The 18,450-nt window shown below is 35.1% G+C and overlaps 1 protein-coding gene across 1 annotated transcript in view; it reads right to left on the reverse strand.

The window, feature by feature from the left end:
• Positions 1–17,809, reverse strand: part of LOC137032473 (deoxynucleoside triphosphate triphosphohydrolase SAMHD1-like) — a 52,610-nt gene extending 34,801 nt beyond the window's left edge. The window contains exons 1-7 of the mRNA XM_067404237.1: positions 17,606–17,809; positions 13,200–13,360; positions 13,003–13,118; positions 9,530–9,586; positions 8,801–8,814; positions 1,721–1,855; positions 1,540–1,664 (exon numbers count right to left, since the gene is read on the reverse strand). Of these exons, the coding sequence (XP_067260338.1) occupies positions 1,540–1,664; positions 1,721–1,855; positions 8,801–8,814; positions 9,530–9,586; positions 13,003–13,118; positions 13,200–13,360; positions 17,606–17,809 (812 nt within the window). The remainder of the gene's footprint in view (positions 1–1,539; positions 1,665–1,720; positions 1,856–8,800; positions 8,815–9,529; positions 9,587–13,002; positions 13,119–13,199; positions 13,361–17,605) is intronic.
• Between the last annotated feature and the right edge of the window lie 641 nt (positions 17,810–18,450).

An 18,450-nucleotide genomic window follows, 5' to 3' on the forward strand; every position in this document is an offset into this window, starting at 1 on the left:
TCTGAGGTCTTTTAAACAAATGAGATTTATATAAGAAGGAGGAAACAATGGAGTTTGAGACTCACTGTATGTCATTTCCATGTATTGAACTCTTGTTATTTGACTATGCCAAGATAAATTCAGTTTTTCATTCGAGGGCACCTTTAATTAAACAACAAATGATAAAGAAATCACTCACTGGTCTTGACTGAATAGCTTTTGTAACTTTAATAATGATTAATCTTTGTTTATTTTATACAGTGAAGATTATTTGTATCTTTGCTCAGGTGTATATATTTGTTTATTTGTTCTTATTTTCATTTTTATTTCACAGTTGTCCTATTTTCCCTGAGCATAGCACATACCAAACCATACCAAAACCGTGACCCTAAAACCGAGATAAGTTGAGCCATATTTGAACCGTTACACCCCTACTAATTATGCACCATCCCTGTAGGTTCATTCAGAATCAGATGTAGTGTGTAGTGTTTTTATTAACATCAAAATACATACGGAACCAAGTTTGAGAGTTGGGGCAAATTCAGCAAACACTGGTCTGAAAAGTAATGTTTCTTTGTTTTGTTTTTTTAGTGCTTGCAGGTTCATTCCAAGAATCAGCGCTGATGGCACCAAATACAAAAGTCAAAGATCAGATGGAAATCTCAAAGGTGTTTCTCATCAGAAAGCTTGTCAACTTTGACTGCCGTAATTATTGAAATGTAACACAACGCAAACTGACTTACTGCATTTTTAAGGCCTGTTTTGCTTTTCAGTATATGTACTTTTTTGCCATGCTTCAGAAGAAAGAAAATGTTTAAAATGATTAATAAGAATATTATAAGGAGAAATGTTCAGCTATTGTGATTTCTTTTTTTATTTTTTATTTTTATTTTTATGGTTTACAGTGCTGTACCACCACAATTGGATCATTTTTATACAGGTTAAAATTATTTTGTTTAAACTAAATGAAAATAAACTTGACAGTATTAATACTGTAAATGACAACACAATAGTAAATACTGTAAATTAAAAACAGTACTGTACTGCACAAAATACTGTTAATTAAATTACAGTACTATACTGTATTACAGTACTATACTGTAAGTGGAAGTACTGTACTGTACAAATTACTGTAATTGAAAATACACTAACAATACTGTAAAACATTTTACAGTAAATTACTGGCATTCAGCTGCCAGTAAGTTACTGTAAAATTTACAGCAATCACTTTACAACTAGTAACAAGCTACTTGAGTAGTTTTTTCATTTGATATTTGTTTACTCTTACTCAAGTAACTATTAAGATTATTACTTTCACTTTTACTTTGAGTAAATATTTCTATAAGTACTTTTACTTGAGAACAGTTTTTGGATACTTTAACCACCTCTGAATGTAAGTGAAACTTTGGACACTTGTTGTCAATATTGAGATTGAATAAGAGACTCCAAAATTTCTGTTAAATATTCAGACTGTCCTCTGTGTGCCAAATTACTATTGATCACGTGTTTCTATGGACTGCAATAGACTCAAGAGCAGATAACTATTAGAATACTACTTACCGAGCCAAATAGTCCCATTTGTCCACATCAATGCCGTTTACTTTATTTGCCACAATCTCGTACAGGAAAGCCTTCTCTGCTGACCGCTGGAAGATGGAAAACACTTTAAACTTTAACATTGTTTCCTGATAAACACAGGCTGTAACAGAAGCTTAAAATAACAATGTTTTACCTGACTAACTCTTGGCTCTTTCCTAATTAATTGCCCAATGAAGATGATGTCTTCATCTGGATTTAATCCGGACTCTTCCATGGCCTTTTTCAGATTATTTTTCTCTATCATGTGCTTAAACATCTGAACAGATGCATCCTCATGCTTGAGAACAACATAAAGAACAACATAAAGAAGTACAATGATAGTGCTGTACACATGATCAGACTACTACATTTGTACTTCTGGGATAGTAATATAAACAATCTTGCCTAGAGAATTTGGAAAAACAATTATTTCAATCCAAACAATACACATTTCAATCAAAACAAAGGCAAGATCACTTTACTTTGAACTTTAAACTCAAACTTTCTCTGGCTTGCACATAGATCCATGACAACTGAATGGAATACTGCAGATAACTCGCTTAACTTAACATGTTTAATCTCTGAACATAACTGACTTAACATGTTGAACCTCTTTTTTGAGCATGTTCTATGTGTTTATTTGTACAAGTTGTCACATGTGACTACCTGCCCAAAATTCATTGAGACAACTTGCCCAACTGACATGTGTGCTGATGTTGGCTAAATCTCAAGGTGAGCTCAACATAGCATGTCAGCTAAAGTATCAAAAGACATGTTATTGTCTCCTCTATGTCGTGCAAAATAATAATTTTTAACATTCATACCTAACAAAGGTGTATTGCATAAAATTTAAAGTGCAATTTTTTTTTACTTTTTAAGACAAAAAAATAAGAAAATTGTGCTAACCTCGGATTAGAGTGATCTTGACCACAAGTGAACAGGAAGTTCAGTATAGAAGAAGTCACACAAATTGGCTATTTGATTTTTGAAATAGAGCCTCTAGTTTTGGAGTTATGAAGAGTGTGACATCTTACCCCACTCTCCCCTACTTTACTGGAGTAATTATTTTTCAGCCGACGCAATTATCTGTATTTTCTACTCCTTACATTTTAAAAATAGTCTCGTTACTCCTATTTCATTTCAGCTTGTTTTCATTCCGGCTTGTCATCATTAAAAAAAAAAAAAAGAAATTCAGATAAATCGCGCCATCCGGATAGAGTGAATTTGATGACACAAATCACCTCACACTCCAGCAAGGAGGACATAGCCAGTGTTGGGGTAATTACTCAAAAAAGATTATTTCTTAAAAGTTATTATTTCTCCACTACTGGCTCATTTATCAAACGGGTGCTTTCTCTTCGTCCTCCGCAAATTAAGCTACAGTAGGTAGTTCGGTAGAGAGACGTTTGAATAATTAGCGTTTTCGATTGACAATGTTGTGATAAGCAGGCTATACTAACTTTGTAACTCGTTACCTCTAACACTGGACATAGATATATGTAGCCAAGTACGAAGATGTCTGTGGCAGAGACTCAAGAAGAGAACTTGAATGAAATGTCCCAACCAAGCACCAGCGTCAGCGAGGAGGTTGGTAGAAACAGGTAGCCTAGTGCATCCCAAATTTTTCATCATTAACATTTTAATATAACATTATAGTCATTATGGCCTTTAGAAAAATGTTTTTTTTTTTTTTTTTGAGAAGGTGGGGTAGTGCACAATAGGCCTAATGTGGCCTAAGCTTTTGTCCTTAATGGCATTTTTTTCCTTGCATTACTTTTACTTTTATACTTTAAGTAGTTTTGAAACCAGTACTTTTACACTTTTACTTGAGTAAAAAGCTTGACTTGATACTTCAACTTTTACAGAAGTCTCTTTAAACCCTAGTATCTGTACTTCTACCTGAGTAACGAATGTGAATACTTTTGACACCAGTGGTAATTACACACACTGAGCCTCATTCATGAAATGCAAGCAGAACATTTTTTGTATAAATCATTCCCAAAGGTGTTCTGACATAAATTTTTGTATTCTTAAAAGTTCAGTATTTTTGAAATGTTAATGGGTACAATACTTACACTTGTTGTCTGCATGGTACATAACACTTTTAAACACTTTGTGTTTAGGGGTGTCCAGACTTGGTTACCAGGCTACTACACGTCATCAATCAATAGCCAATATCGCGATATGCCAACCACAATTAAAAATAAATTATAGCTTTACAATTTATTTTTGTTTTTAAATTTAAATTAAAGTGAATTAAACAAATATAAATGAGCTATAATGCTTTATTTGTCATATACAATTATTTTGGTGAGCATTTATTATTTTCAGACATCAGGGTCCGTATTCACAAAACATTTTATCTTACCACTAAGAGTTCTCCTAAATAGCAGTAAAAGTTCTTAGCTAAGAGTTTTCTCTTAAAACCTATTCACAAAGCTGCTGAGACAAACTTTTACTAAGGAATAGACTGAAGTCTTAAGCTAAGAGTAAGGGCGGGGTTGACCTCGTTGCTATGGAGTAAACACACAGTGATTGGCTGATGGGGAGGAGTCAGCGATTTAATCATAGAAATATTGTAGAATGAGGTGTCATGTTTCCATATTAAAATAGAGGTTTTAAAATACAAATGTTGCCCTATTCAAAATAAAATGTTGCCATATTGTTGCCATAAAGGTTTTAAAAAGTAGGCTAAGTGTCACTAATTAAACTATACAGTTAATTGTCCACCTCTTGGATGTCTTCATCTCAAGAGAATGCAGAATTCAAGCGACAAATTATGTTTTATAAACAAAGTTTGGGAGAAACACATTCAAACGGTCTTTCTAATCAGCACGAGAGGAGGAATATATACACAGATGAGAGCCAACTCACCTATAGTTACTTCGTTTCTGCATCCCTCCGCCACACCATCCCTCACTCTTGGTGATATATATATATATATATATATATATATATATATATATATATATATATATATATATATATATATATATATATATATATATATATTTTTTTTTTTTACTCTATTCAATCATTTGTAAGTGTGAACTCATGAAAACCACTGCCACAGGTAATCAGACAATATTTATTTATTTGTTAAAGATTAATTTTTGGCGTCTCATCATAGATTCAAATCTATAAATCATTTTTTTTTTTATTGCATTGCATTTTATTGCATTTATGAAGAAAAGGTTCAGCATCTAAGGCTCTATCGCTATTGCCTCAGTGGTGTACAGTGTCTTTGGGTGGATTAGGACCGTTTGTGATTTGCTCTTAGTGATTTAGGAGTCCTCTTGACTACTCCTAATGTTTCACAGATTTAGGAGCTAGTTTTAGTGCTAAAATGCTTTGTGAAATACTCTTAGAGCAAAAATTTAGGAGTCCTAAAATTAGGACTGACACGCCCATTATTTTTAAGAGTTTCTCCTAAATCGGCAAGTTAGGAGCTACTTTTAGCCTTAAGATGTTTTGTGAATATGGCCCCAGACCTATAGGCATGTAAGTGACGCAATCACTCAGTTAATGAACATGCGGGCGTTTTGGCAGAATTCAAACAGCTGCCATTATTTTTGAAAATTTAGGGATCAAAATGGTCAAATTTGTTATTAGAGGAGAAAAATGAAATGAGGAACATACAATGAAGGAATACATGTAAACAAGAAGAGTCATAGCATCACTAACAAAAGTAAGAAGAATAGAGGAATTATTTTGCTGTTGGAGCGAGATGAGCAGCCTTCCTGTTTGCTCTGTAGTAAAGTACTAACTTGACATATGCAAAACCTACCATTTATAAAGACTGAACTGTGAATTTGATGTGTTTATTTGATGTACTTGTATTTTAAATCAATAAAAATAACCGCATTAGTGCACCCGCAGCTGGAATGAGCCCAACTCTGCGCGCACTCACGGATCCGATGCTGCGTGAGGGATTGGGACGTGACAGAATGCTTGATTTCGTCAGAGATTGTAATTACAATGTGCTCAGTGTTGTTTGTAAAAAGAGCTTAGTAACATTTGCTTATTAAGGCATTTGTGGGATTTTTGGTGACTATTGTGATGCTGTTGAAGAGAGTCATACATTCAAAAATAAATGTGTAAAAACATGACATATTTATGTGTAACACTCTAATTTAATATTACATATGAACACAACCTGTGTATTTGTTCATAGCATCAACACAATCTTTGCAGCCAAGAACACCTGTAATGTGTTAATATTACACATTTACACAACTTTGTGTTCATTTCAGAGGTGAAGACCAGACCTCCAAAACCAAGACCTTTCAAGACCTGAGGTGTGGACGAGACCAGACCTTCCAAGACCAAAACAAGACCATTCAATCAAGATAATTCATTAATCATGTGACTATTGAACATTAATGATGAACACCTGCTGTTAACAAGCAGAATCACCAAAGAAGAAAATCACAATTTTTAAGCCACCATCATACAGATCAGGGTCTGCTTTAGTTGAGATCTTGACCCTTGACTTTTTAATATTAGATTGAATTTTGTTTGGTGGCTCCCAGAATGGAAGAATGCACTGCAACAGGCTTTATTATTCTCACCACTGCTGAGATTCACAGGCTGATTCTTGATGTCTGTGTGTGCCTAAAAGAAAGATTTATATATATATATATATATATATGTATGTATATATATATGTATATATATATATATATATATATATATGTTTGTATATATATATGTATATATATATATATATATATATATATATATATATATATATGTATGTATATATATTTGTATATATATGTATGTATATATATATGTATATATATATATATATATATATATATATGTATGTATATATATATGTATATATATATATATATATATATGTATTTATATATATATGTATATATATATATATATATATTTATGTATATATATATGTATATATATATGTATGTATTTATATATAAATCAGAACAATTTTTGAGAAATCCTTTGGATTATATTGGAAAAGATGATCTTCTGTTGTAGAATCGCAGTGCTGCTGTAATCAATAATGTATTGGTGTGTCGTTCTTGAACGATTCCTTCATTTTGAACGAATCTTTGATGTGACTCCGGAAGAACGAGTTGTCTCTGGGGGTGATTCATTCAGTCGCGCAATATTCTATAGGTTCTGTACTGCTAGTAGTAGTTCACCTGTTTCAGTCAATGCAGTCTGAGCTGGAAAGAGAATTGATTAGTTCACTTCATGAGTCTTTCGGGTTTTTAAATCGTTGTTCCTGACAGACCCATACGTTAAACCAATGCAGTCTGAGCCGGAAAGAGAATTGATTAGTTCATCATAACCTTGATGTTTTAAACTAACATTAATAATTCAAATTCAAAATGTTATTTGCTTTTAATTTATGTCATAAAGCCCTTTTTTAGCAATCTTCTTATACATATATTAGACCAATATGTCAAGTCTGCCTAGGAAAAGCAATTATTATACCAGCAAACTCAAAACCGGCTCAGACTGCATTGGTTTAGTGTTTGGGGGTGCCTGTCACGTCATTAAGGAATGACTTAAACCCAAAGACTTGTCTGACAAGAGGTGAAGTGAGCTTAAATCTTAATGAAGACCCAGGTAAAGAATGAATTAATCTTTTCTGTATCTTATAGCATTGTAGTTTTGTATTGTTTGTAGTGTGATCAACGTTTGTGTAAGTAACAAGTGTGTTGGAGAAGTAACATGTAACATTTTAATTACATTTTGCTAAAATGAACGAAATGACTCGAAAAAAGATTTTGCTGAACGAGACTCAAAAGTCTGACTTGGTAAAATGATCCAAACTTTCCATCACTACAATAATGTCAATCTAGCTGAGAGATTGGGCTCTAAATGAGTTTAGTGATTCAAGTCAAATAATGATTATGTGAAAACATAACTAACACCACCTGATCATTTTTTTTCTCTTTGTTTATTTGGATGTTAACTACTAAACAGCCAGATAAACTGTTAACTAATTAAAACAGCCCAAACAAAATCTAATATTAAAAATTCAAGGGTCAAGAGCTCAACTAAAGCAAACACTGATCTCCATGATGGTGGCTTAAAATTGTGATTTTCTCCTTTGATTCTGCTTGTTAACATCAGATCATCTTCCTGACACAATTACTGTGTTAAAATCATCACACAATGAATGTGTCAAAATTAAAACAACGAGTGTTGTCCCTAAACTCACACACTGATGTGTAAGAATTTAACCAATTTGAGTCGTTTTTTAATAAATACTTTTTGACTCATTCTTAATGTCTGTGTTTGACACAGTGAATGTGTAAAAATTAACACAAGTGTTGTCCCAAAACACAAGCACTGATGTGTAAGACCTTTTTTTCTTTCTTTTTTTTGACTGGACTTGACAAAGAGATCATTGATCATTTGATCTTCATGTTCAGAAGTAGCACAGATGTTTTATTTTGTTGTTGTTTTCCTCTTTCCTTCAATCATTCTGCTTGTTAACAGCAGGTGTTTATCACTACTGCTTGATTAATGACTTAATTATCTCATTAACTTCCCTCTTGAATGATCTTGGTCTCGGTCTTGGAGGGTCTGGTCTTGACTACACCTCTGGTTAATCTTCCTGACACATTCACTGTGTTAAAATCATTGACTCAATGAATGTGTCAGAATTAACACAACAAGCGTCTTCCCTAAACTCACCCATTGATGTGTAAGAATTTAACACAGTTTGAGTCAGTTTTAACACATCCTCTCTAAGAGTGTACAGTCATACAGAATTAAATAGCAACTTAAAGTGACTGAGTTTGTATGTTCCTTGAGCTTTACTATCTGATTATTATTGTAAAGATAATGTCAGTAAATTAGTTTTTATTTATTATTTATTGTTTGCAACATCTAGGTATAATAATACTATTATCTGCTAATACCATAACATTAAATCTGATTTGTTTTGCATTGGTGACATCATATGTGAATTATATGCGGCCCGTGCTTGCGGCCGACTTGCACTTGGACCATTGTACGGCCCACTGGGAAAAAAGGTTGAGGACCACAGTTCTAGCGTGTGACGCAGAACCAACTTCTGTTTTTACCATATGTGATGAGCTCTAAGTATGTGTGTTTATATGTGACTAAAAGCCTAAATAAATAATTAAATACATAAAAAAACTTTAAGCATTATCATTTACATGCTATGAAGTATGTAGATGCTCATGATCAAAACATATTTATATATGTATGGGAAAGTTATGATGCTTACCTTCCAGTTTACATCTGAGAAATGGAAAGAGATTTTAGGCATTATGTAAGGCATGTAAAATACATCCACTGATTCACTGATGCAAGTCTCTCTCTCTCTCTCTCTCTCTCTCTCTCTCTCTCTCTCTCTCTCTCTCTCACACACACACACACACACAAAAACACACACACACTCACACACAAACCATTACACTGATTTACTATTTACTAAGGATCACAACCTTTACAGAAAATCTATAATATATTGTTTGTAGGCATATTTTACTTCAATAAAGTGATGTTAACAAATAAACTTAATTAACCTAATTTGTAAATGTTAATATCTAAAATGTTATTTCTTGACTCAAGAATTGTAAATTGTAAATTATTAACATAGATGTTTCACTGGCATTCATGTAATGAAAGATGTGTGATGATATGAATTAGAATCTCTAAAGATATTGCATTATGTTTTATAGTTATTCAAAACAACAATAAAAAAGTAATTTGAAGCTTCATCTTTCTGTCAGTTTGTTTAAATGAAGGTGTAATGTCACATTACTCTTCATTTTTGTCTTGACTGTAAGGATGTTGTGGTTTAGCAATTAAGGCATATACAGCTTATGGTGTACACAGTATATGCATTCATATACAGTTAACATTAAACGGCTTCAACTATGAAAATAATATAATTATTTATTGCTTTCACACTGAACTGAAATCACTGAAGTTAGAAAACCTAGATACTTACCAGGCAGGACTTCAGGAATGAACATTCCATCAAACAAATGAGAAAACGGACCATGACCTGAAAGGACAAATAAAGTAACAGTTGATCAGTGACTTTTTCATTTAGGCTCTGATGTGTTTATCTACAATAAAGCCCATTCTTCAAAATTCTGCTGTACAAACATAAAGTGTATTGTTCAGACTCTTCTAGATGCATCTGTCTTTTTGAATGGTAAGACTGACATGCTGAATCTACACAATGCAAACAAATGTTTATGAACAGACATTAAATCTCTCTTATTACAAACCAGACTTATTTTATTTCTGTCGTTCATCTACAGTTTTTTTTTTTTTTTTTTTTTTTGAGAATTAACAGGTTTAGATGTTGATATTTTATTGAAAAAGTTTGGTCACCTTTATGGTGTTTCATTTAGTTGCACAGTTTGACTCTTGCCTGTTTATGAGAGTTTGTGGTTTATGTTTATAAAAACACATAATTTGTAAGCAGACTGGAAACAAAAGTAGTCAGATGATATGGTGTACACCATCACAAAGACAACTGATTATCTTGTTCCTTCACTGACTAAAAGCTTTTGTTCATTGTTATTTTTACCAACAAAACCTTCATGCCACAGATCAGACATTTTGAATGTTTAAACACTGCAGAGGAGAACAGATTAGACACACTCACAGACATCAAGAATCAGCATATGTTTCTCATCAATGGTGAAATGTTTAATGTCGCAATGCATTCTGGGAGTCATGAGTTTTATACTATGGCGGCTCCCAGCATGCATTGCAGCATGAAACATGCCACCATTATTGAGATTCATATGATGATTCATGATGTCTCATGAATCAGCCATTTTCATTTGGCCATTTTCTAAAAAAAAAAAATACAACAATGGAGAAAATGGACCTGGCGCTGTGTTCATCCCATAAGTGGAATAGGGAAGGTGTAGGACATACAGTGTAAGCTTTTTGAAGAATACAGAAGACGAAATGGTGGAACCACTTTCAAGGTGATAATTTGTGTTTATAAAGCAAGTACAGTTGTTGTTTTTTTTTTTTAGAAAACAACAGATGGTTTCTCTAGATAAGACCCTTATTCCTCGTCTGGTATGATTTAAAGCTCTTTGAAACTGCACTGAAACTGTCATTTTGACCTTCAACCATTTGGAGGCCATTAAAGTCTACTATAAGGAGAATAATCCTAGAATGTTTTCCTCAAAAACCTTCATTTCTTTTTGACTGAAGCAAAAATTGCATCAGTGGTGCTCTTTCTGGGCATGAAGCCATACTGCTGCTCACAGATTTCTACTACCTTCTTTAAAGGGTTAGTTCACCCAAAAATGAAAATTCTGTCATTCATTACTCTCCCTCATGCCGTTCCACACCCGTAAGACCTTCGTTAATCTTCGGAACACAAATTAAGATATTTTTGATGAAATCCGATGGCTCAGTGAGGCCTGCATAGCCAGCAATGACATTTCCTCTCTCAAGATCCATTAATGTACTAAAAACATATTTAAATCAGTTCATGTGAGTACAGTGGTTCAATATTAATATTATAAAGCCACGAGAATATTTTTGGTATGCCAAAAAAAAAAATATATATATATAGACTTATATAGTGATGGCCGATTTCAAAATGTCATTGTTCAGGCCTTACTGAGCCATCAGATTTAAACTAAAATATCTTAATTTGTGTTCAGGGTGAGTAATAAATGACAGAATTTTCATTTTTGGGAGAACTAACCCATTAACCTAGCTGCACTACTCTTTCCCATAGCTTCATTGTATGGCTCATCAACTTTATCCCCCTATAGTTGCTGCATCTCTGCACGTCACCCTTATTCTTAAAGATCGGCACTAACACACTTTTTCTCCATTCCTCAGGCATCTTCTCACTCTCTAACACCCTATTAAACAAATTAGTTAAAAATTCCCTCTCCTAGACACTTCCAGACCTCCACCCGGATGTCGTCAGGACCCACTACCTTTCCACTTTTCATCCTCTTCATAGCATTCCTGACTTCCTCCTTTCTAATCATCTAGAATCTTTCTAATCTTTCTGTTCCACATTCACCCCTTCTACTCTTTTTTCCCTCTCATTTTCCTCATTAATCAGCTCTTCAAAGTACTCCTTCCATCTTCTCTGTACACTCTCCTCACTTGTGAGCATCTTTCCATCTCTATTCTTAGTAACTCTAACTTGCTGCACATCCTTCCCATCTCGATCTCTCTGCCTAGCTAACCTGTACGAGTCATTCTCTCCTTCTCTAGTGTCTAACCTAGTGTACAACTCGTCATATGCCTTCTGCTTGGCCTTAGACAACCTCCCTCTTTACTCTGCGCTGTTGTATTCCTGTCTATTCTCTTCAGTCCTGTCCATGTCCCACTTCTTGGCTAACCTCTTCCTCTAAATACTATCGTGAACTTCCTCATTCCACCACCAAGTCTCCTTATCTTCTTTCTTCCTTCCAGATGACACACGCAGCATCATTCTTCCTGTCTCCCTGATCACTTCTTCTGTAGTTTCCCAGTCATCTGGCAGCACTACCTGACCACCCAGAGCCTGCCTCAACTTCTGTCTAAATTCCTCACAACATTCCTCCTTTTTCAGCTTCCACCACTTGGTTTTCTTCTCTATCTTTGACCTCTTCTTCTTGCAGACCATCAAAGTCATCCTACACACCACCATCCTATGCTGTCTCGCTACACTCTCTCCGTCTACCACTTTACAGTCACTAATCTCTTTCAGATTGCCTCTTCTACATAGGATGTCCACCTGACATCAGATCTGTACCCTCAGTTGATGTTTTTTATTCATGTGTGAAAACACACCTGTTTTCTATGGCTTTTAACTGTTGACTTTTGGATTATGTATATTTTAAATGATTTTCTGTTATTGTAATTTTTTGTGTGTGTGTGTGTGTGTGTGTGTGTGTGTGTGTGTGTGTGTGTGTGTGTGTGTGTGTGTGTGTGTGTTGCTGTACAGTCCTTTGGTCTACTTTGTAGTGGAAAGGTCTCTATAAATGAAGTAGACTTCAGTGTCTGAATTCACTCTCTTCTTTTCATTCACTCTGTCAAGTGGACTATATTAGTGAACTAATGTAGGGAATAGTGAATGAGGGTATAGGGTGTGATTTAGTACACAGCCTCTGAGTGTCGACTTTGAGCGATGTTAACTCACAGTATATTCCTGTAGGCTATTTTCTCAAAAATGACAAATATTACCCAGAATGCATTGTTTTCTACAGTATATTACTGTTTTAATGGAAAATGGTTTGTTACTGTCAGAATTTGGCCGTATTTTTACAGCAACGTTTACAATGTATATATATATATATATATATATATATATATATATATATATATATATATATATATATATATATATATATATATATTGTTTTTAAAAAATAAATAAAAACAAGCTTTGAAAGATTTTTTAATGCTCAGTGTAAATATATATGTTTTTGTGCTACTCACCCATGTCATGGCACAGAGCAGCGATCTGAACACACAAGGAATCTTCATCTGTAATGTTTAGCTCTGGCTGATTCTTTTGTAGACTCTCAAGCAGACCTCTTGCTAAATGTGCCACTCTAATACACATGAAAACCAGGCATATCAGCTAGTTTCATTAAGAATAATAAAGGTCCAGCATCAAAAAGGAGGAAAATTACCCAATGGAGTGTTCGAAGCGAGTGTGAGTGGCTCCAGGAAACACCAGATATTTAGTTCCCAGTTGTTTGATGTATCGGAGTCTCTGAAACTCCGGAGTGTCAATCATCTTCACCAGCAGGGGGTGCAGCTCAATCTGACCATGAATGGGGTCGTTGAAGATCTACAGGACAGAAAATTGTGGATATCAATATCAAAATCATAAATCTAAATTTACTTTGCTTGGTCTGCATTTAAGAATAGAGAGGATTGTGTTTTTGATTTTCAGTTTTTCACCAATAGAAAGCCACAAATTACTTATTCTACATATGAGCTTTCTGATAACACTTCAATCCTGGTTACTTCTTTTTGCTGAGGAGTTTGGACAGTGCTGTCAGGTTTAGATTTCTGATGCCCTAAAAAATGTCATAGTGATATATAACCCTACACCTTTTCCCCAGCTAAATCAGTACACCTACACCAATAATAGGGTTTGTTAAAGTCAGCTTTCTCTTACTTAAACACAATGATCCATCCTAGATAATGCACTCCCGACAAAAAAAAAAAAAAAAAAACACCATTCAGCCTCAGGGTGTGCATTATTTTTCCTTATCCACCTTTTTCCTAAACTGTTAAACTGTAAACAGTCAATGAAAGATTTGCTCTCTGGATGCAATAATAAGCTTAAAAAACAACTGGTTACAATGAAGTGATATTATTCCACTTTCCCTTCAACCATCAAACATTAAAAGGAAATTTAAGTGTAAAAGCATTAACAAATTACTTTCAACCAACCATGGATAACCCCAAAAGCTAAATTCTTCTTGCAAAAATATAACAGACGTGTTAAATATCACTGTATAATATGTCTGTATTATGTAACACACTGTAATGTACTGCACTGCACTCTAAGAAGAAATCCTTCAGATTATATTGATAAAGCTGATCTTCTGCTGTAGAATCACAGTGCTGCTGTAATCAATAATGTAAATCTAACTCAGAGATTGGGCTCTAAATGAGTTCAGTGATTCAGATCAAATAATGATTATGTGAAAACATATGATGTTGACTACAAACATTTTTTATTTTCAATAAAACATCAACATCCAAATCTTTTAATTCTCAACAAGAACTTCTGTACATGTATGAAATAAATACTGTCAAACTCCACTCTAAGAAAAAATGTGTAGAAAAATGACACATTTATGTGTAGCACTATTCAATATTTCACAAAAATGTGTTGGAAGAATTCAATTGTTTTACACATATTATGTGTAGTTTTAAAATGAACACAACCTGTGTATTTGTTCACAGCATCAACAAAATCTGTGCAGCCAAGAACACCTGTAATGTGTTAATATTACACATTTACACAACTTTGTGTTCATTTCAGAGGTGAAGACCAGACCTCCAAAACCAAAACCAGACCATTCAATCAAGATAATTCATTAATCGTGTAGTGTTGGTTATGTTTTCATAATAATCATAATCATTATTTGATCTGAATCACTGAACTCATTTAGAGCCCAATCTCTGAGTTAGATTTACATTATTGATTACAGCAGCACTGTGATTCTACAGCAGATGATCAGCTTTATCAATATAATCTGAAGGATTTCACAAAAGCTGTTCTGATAAAAAAAAAAAAATACAATAAATAAACAATAAATAAAAATCTTTCTTTTAGGCACACACAGACATCAAGAATCAGCCTGTGAATCTCAATGACGGTGACAAGCAACATATTCTGATCAACAGATCAACTCTGAACATTAGAAAACAAGCTACTAAAAAGTCACAGAAAAACAGAAAAAAAATAAAATGGTGAGAATAAAGGAAATTAGTAAGACAATTCATCTCATAATTTATTCATGCAGCAATGCATGATGGGAGCCATTGATGAATTTTGATTGGTGGCTCCCAGAATGCACTGCAACATGGTTTATTATTCTCACCACTGTTGAGATTCACAGGCTGATTCTTGATGTCTCCAAATGAAATATATGTGTATATATTATTTTATATTTATTTTGATTTAGATTTATTTATTTATTTATTAAATTAGAACAACTTTTGAGAAATCCTTCAGATTACAGAGATTGGGCTCTAAATGAGTTCAGTGATTCAGATCAAACAATGATTATGTGAAAACATCATTGATCATTGAAAGCATCATTGATGAGTCCAGGCAATGGATTATGGGGAATGTAGTTTGAGTGAGTGACAAAAGTCTGGGTTTGAGTGCCCCCCAAAGGCTGTCATGGGCACTCCTGCTGATGAATGTGACAATAAGTGAAAAAATTTCAAAGTGCTTTCTGTCGTTTTGACAGACAACAAATATTGTATTTACCTGCTTTAGAAACATCCAGTAAACACTGCTAGAAGTAAAATGGGGAGATAATTACATTTATGTCATGACAACTCTCTGAGTGCTTGGCATGGTATTGGTATGACAATGTTCATTTGTTTGGTCTTGGCAGAATAGATACACAACACACTGCTTTAAGCAAAACCTGCTGCTGTACAATATAGCGTACATGAATAACCTGTAGCAGATCTATACAGGTGGAGCTGGGGAAGGTTGAGGGTTTCTGACAGCACATGTAATAGAGGCCAGCTAGTAGTCGCTGTGCGAGTAAACCTCACTCCTCTGATCTCAAGAAACGCTCTAGCGACTGACACTAGAGATTGCAGCCATTAGCCTCCTCGTTAGAGCATCCGACTTCCACGCCGGCAGAGGTGGAAAGTCCAGGGGTCAGAAAGTAAAAGTCCTGCCATATTTTTTATTCCACCCACTGAAGCAGTGTTAAAGTTAATGAGATAAATAAGTGATTAATTGAGTGATGATTGACCATTATTGAAGACACTGATGATAACAAGCAGAATCACCAAAGGAGAAAATCACAATTTTAAGACACCATCACAGAGGTCAAGGTTTGCTTTAGTTGGGCTCTTGACCCTTGACTCTTTAATATTAGAACTTGTTTGGGCTGCTGTAACTGAGTTATAACATCCAGACAAGCAAAGAGAAAAGATGGTCAGGTAACGTTAGTTATGTTTTCACATAATCATTATTTGATCTGAATCACTGAACTCATTTAGAGCCCAATCTCTGAGTTAGATTTACATTATTGATTACAGCAGAACTGTGATTCTACAGCACAAGATCCAGTTTTCTTCAAAATAATTCAAAGGTTTCATCAAAAGTTGTTCTTAGAAAAAAAAAAAAGCTCTTATTTAGACACACAGATATCAAGAATCAGCCTGTGAATCTCAACAATGGTGAGAATAATAAAGCATGTTGCAGTGCATTCTGGGTGCCACCAATCAAAACTCATCCACGGCTCCCATCATGCATTGCTGCATGAATAAATTATGAGATGAATTGTCTTAGTAATTTTCTTTATTCTCACTATTTAAATTTTGCTGTTTTTCTGTGACTTTTTAGTAGCTTGTTTTTTAATGTTCAGAGTTGATCTGTTGATCAGAATATGTTGCTTGACACCGTTGTTGAGATTCACAGGCTGATTCTTGATGACTGTGTGTGCCTAGAAGGTAGACTTTTCTTTTTTTGATCAGAACAACTTTTAAAAAAATTATTATTTTATTGATAAAGCTGATCTTCTGCTGTAGAATCACAGTTCTGCTGTAATCAATAATGTAAATCTAACTCAGAGATTGGGCTCTAAATGAGTTCAGTGATTCAGATCAAATAATGATTATGTGAAAACATAACCAACACCACCTGATCATCTTTTCTCTTTGCTTGTCTGGATGTTATAACTCAGTTACAGCAGCCCAAACAAGTTCTAATATTAAAAAGTCAAGGGTCAAGAGCCCAACTAAAGCAAACCTTGACCTCTGTGATGGTGTCTTAAAATTGTGATTTTTCTCCTTTGGTGATTCTGCTTGTTATCATCAGGTGTCTTCAATAATGGTCAATCATCACTCAATTAATCACTTATTTATCTCATTAACTTTAACACTGCTTCAGTGGGTGGAATAAAAAATATGGCAGGACTTTTACTTTCTGACCCCTGGACTTTCCACCTCTGGATTTTTAACAAAAATAAATAAATAAATTTTCTATTTTTGGCAAATGTAAAGGCCCTTTCTCACCAAAAGTGGAATGATTAAACCTCAGGCTGAAGGAAGTGCAACCTTACTACTGATTTCTCTCAACATGGGGACAAGAGAGGTCTGTAAATGGGAAAACAAAGTAACTTGCGTTACTTTTTTGAAAAAGTCACTAAGATATTTTGTTGTAAATCTAAAAGTAATGCGTTACTTTACTAGTTACTTTTTTTTTAAAAAGTAATCTGATTACGTAACTCACATCACTTGTAATGCATTACCCCTAACACTGGTCATCGCTACCTCCCATCAGTCCCTCAGCTACACTTTAGCCTCCTCTCTGTGGTGCAGCTACCCCTTGGACCCGCTGAGAGCCATCTCCTCCTGGATGTGAGAAGCAAGAGGCTCCGCCTCCAGCTTCTGAGTGCTCCGCTCCACCTGGACCCATTGCCCCTGGATCCTGCACATACACCATTCCTCCCTTTACTCCAAAGTGGACCATTGGCCATTCAGCCTTGCTGGGCTCCCTTGGTATGTCGGCTCCTCCTGGGTCATACATTGCAATCCCCCCGCTGCGGACTTATGGGCCATTCGCTGCTGTCCGGCCCTCCACGCCTTCAGCTCCGGAAAGCCCATCCTCCCTCAGGCTCCGCCTCCAGTCACTCCCGCTCCTCTTCTGCCATTGGGATCTTAGCTTCCACCTCTGGGGGTTGTTGCTGCGGCTTCGTCACGGATGCCTAGGTCTTCGTTGACTCTCCACCTCATCGGTTCTCCAACTGCATGGTGGGCTCATCCTCCGTCGCCTCCAGTCGTCCCCAAGGTGACAATGTACATCTTCACACCATGGCTCCTCCCTCCAAAGACGCCGCCATGGTGCGCATTCCTGGCAGTGGCCTGGGTCTCCATCCGCATGCCCCTGTTCAAGGCCATCCCCTGGATTCATCCACCATCCTCATCTCCCTGGTCTGTCCTGTTATCCATCACCCTACCGGATCATTGCCTCCTCCAGTCTGCCTGTTCTCACTATCCCTTCACCTTCTCCTCATCCTCCCCCAGAGCCACTAGTCTCCTTCCTTCATCCTTTCTGTTACAACACAAGGCCATGCCTTCCAGGAGGGGGTGTACTGTCACATTTTAACATTTAAAAAAAAAAAAAGTTTTATAAATAAAATGTTCCCAAATTAACCAAAAAATAAAATG

The sequence above is a fragment of the Chanodichthys erythropterus genome, chromosome 12 (assembly GCF_024489055.1).
Source record: "Chanodichthys erythropterus isolate Z2021 chromosome 12, ASM2448905v1, whole genome shotgun sequence".
NCBI lineage: Eukaryota > Metazoa > Chordata > Actinopteri > Cypriniformes > Xenocyprididae > Chanodichthys > Chanodichthys erythropterus.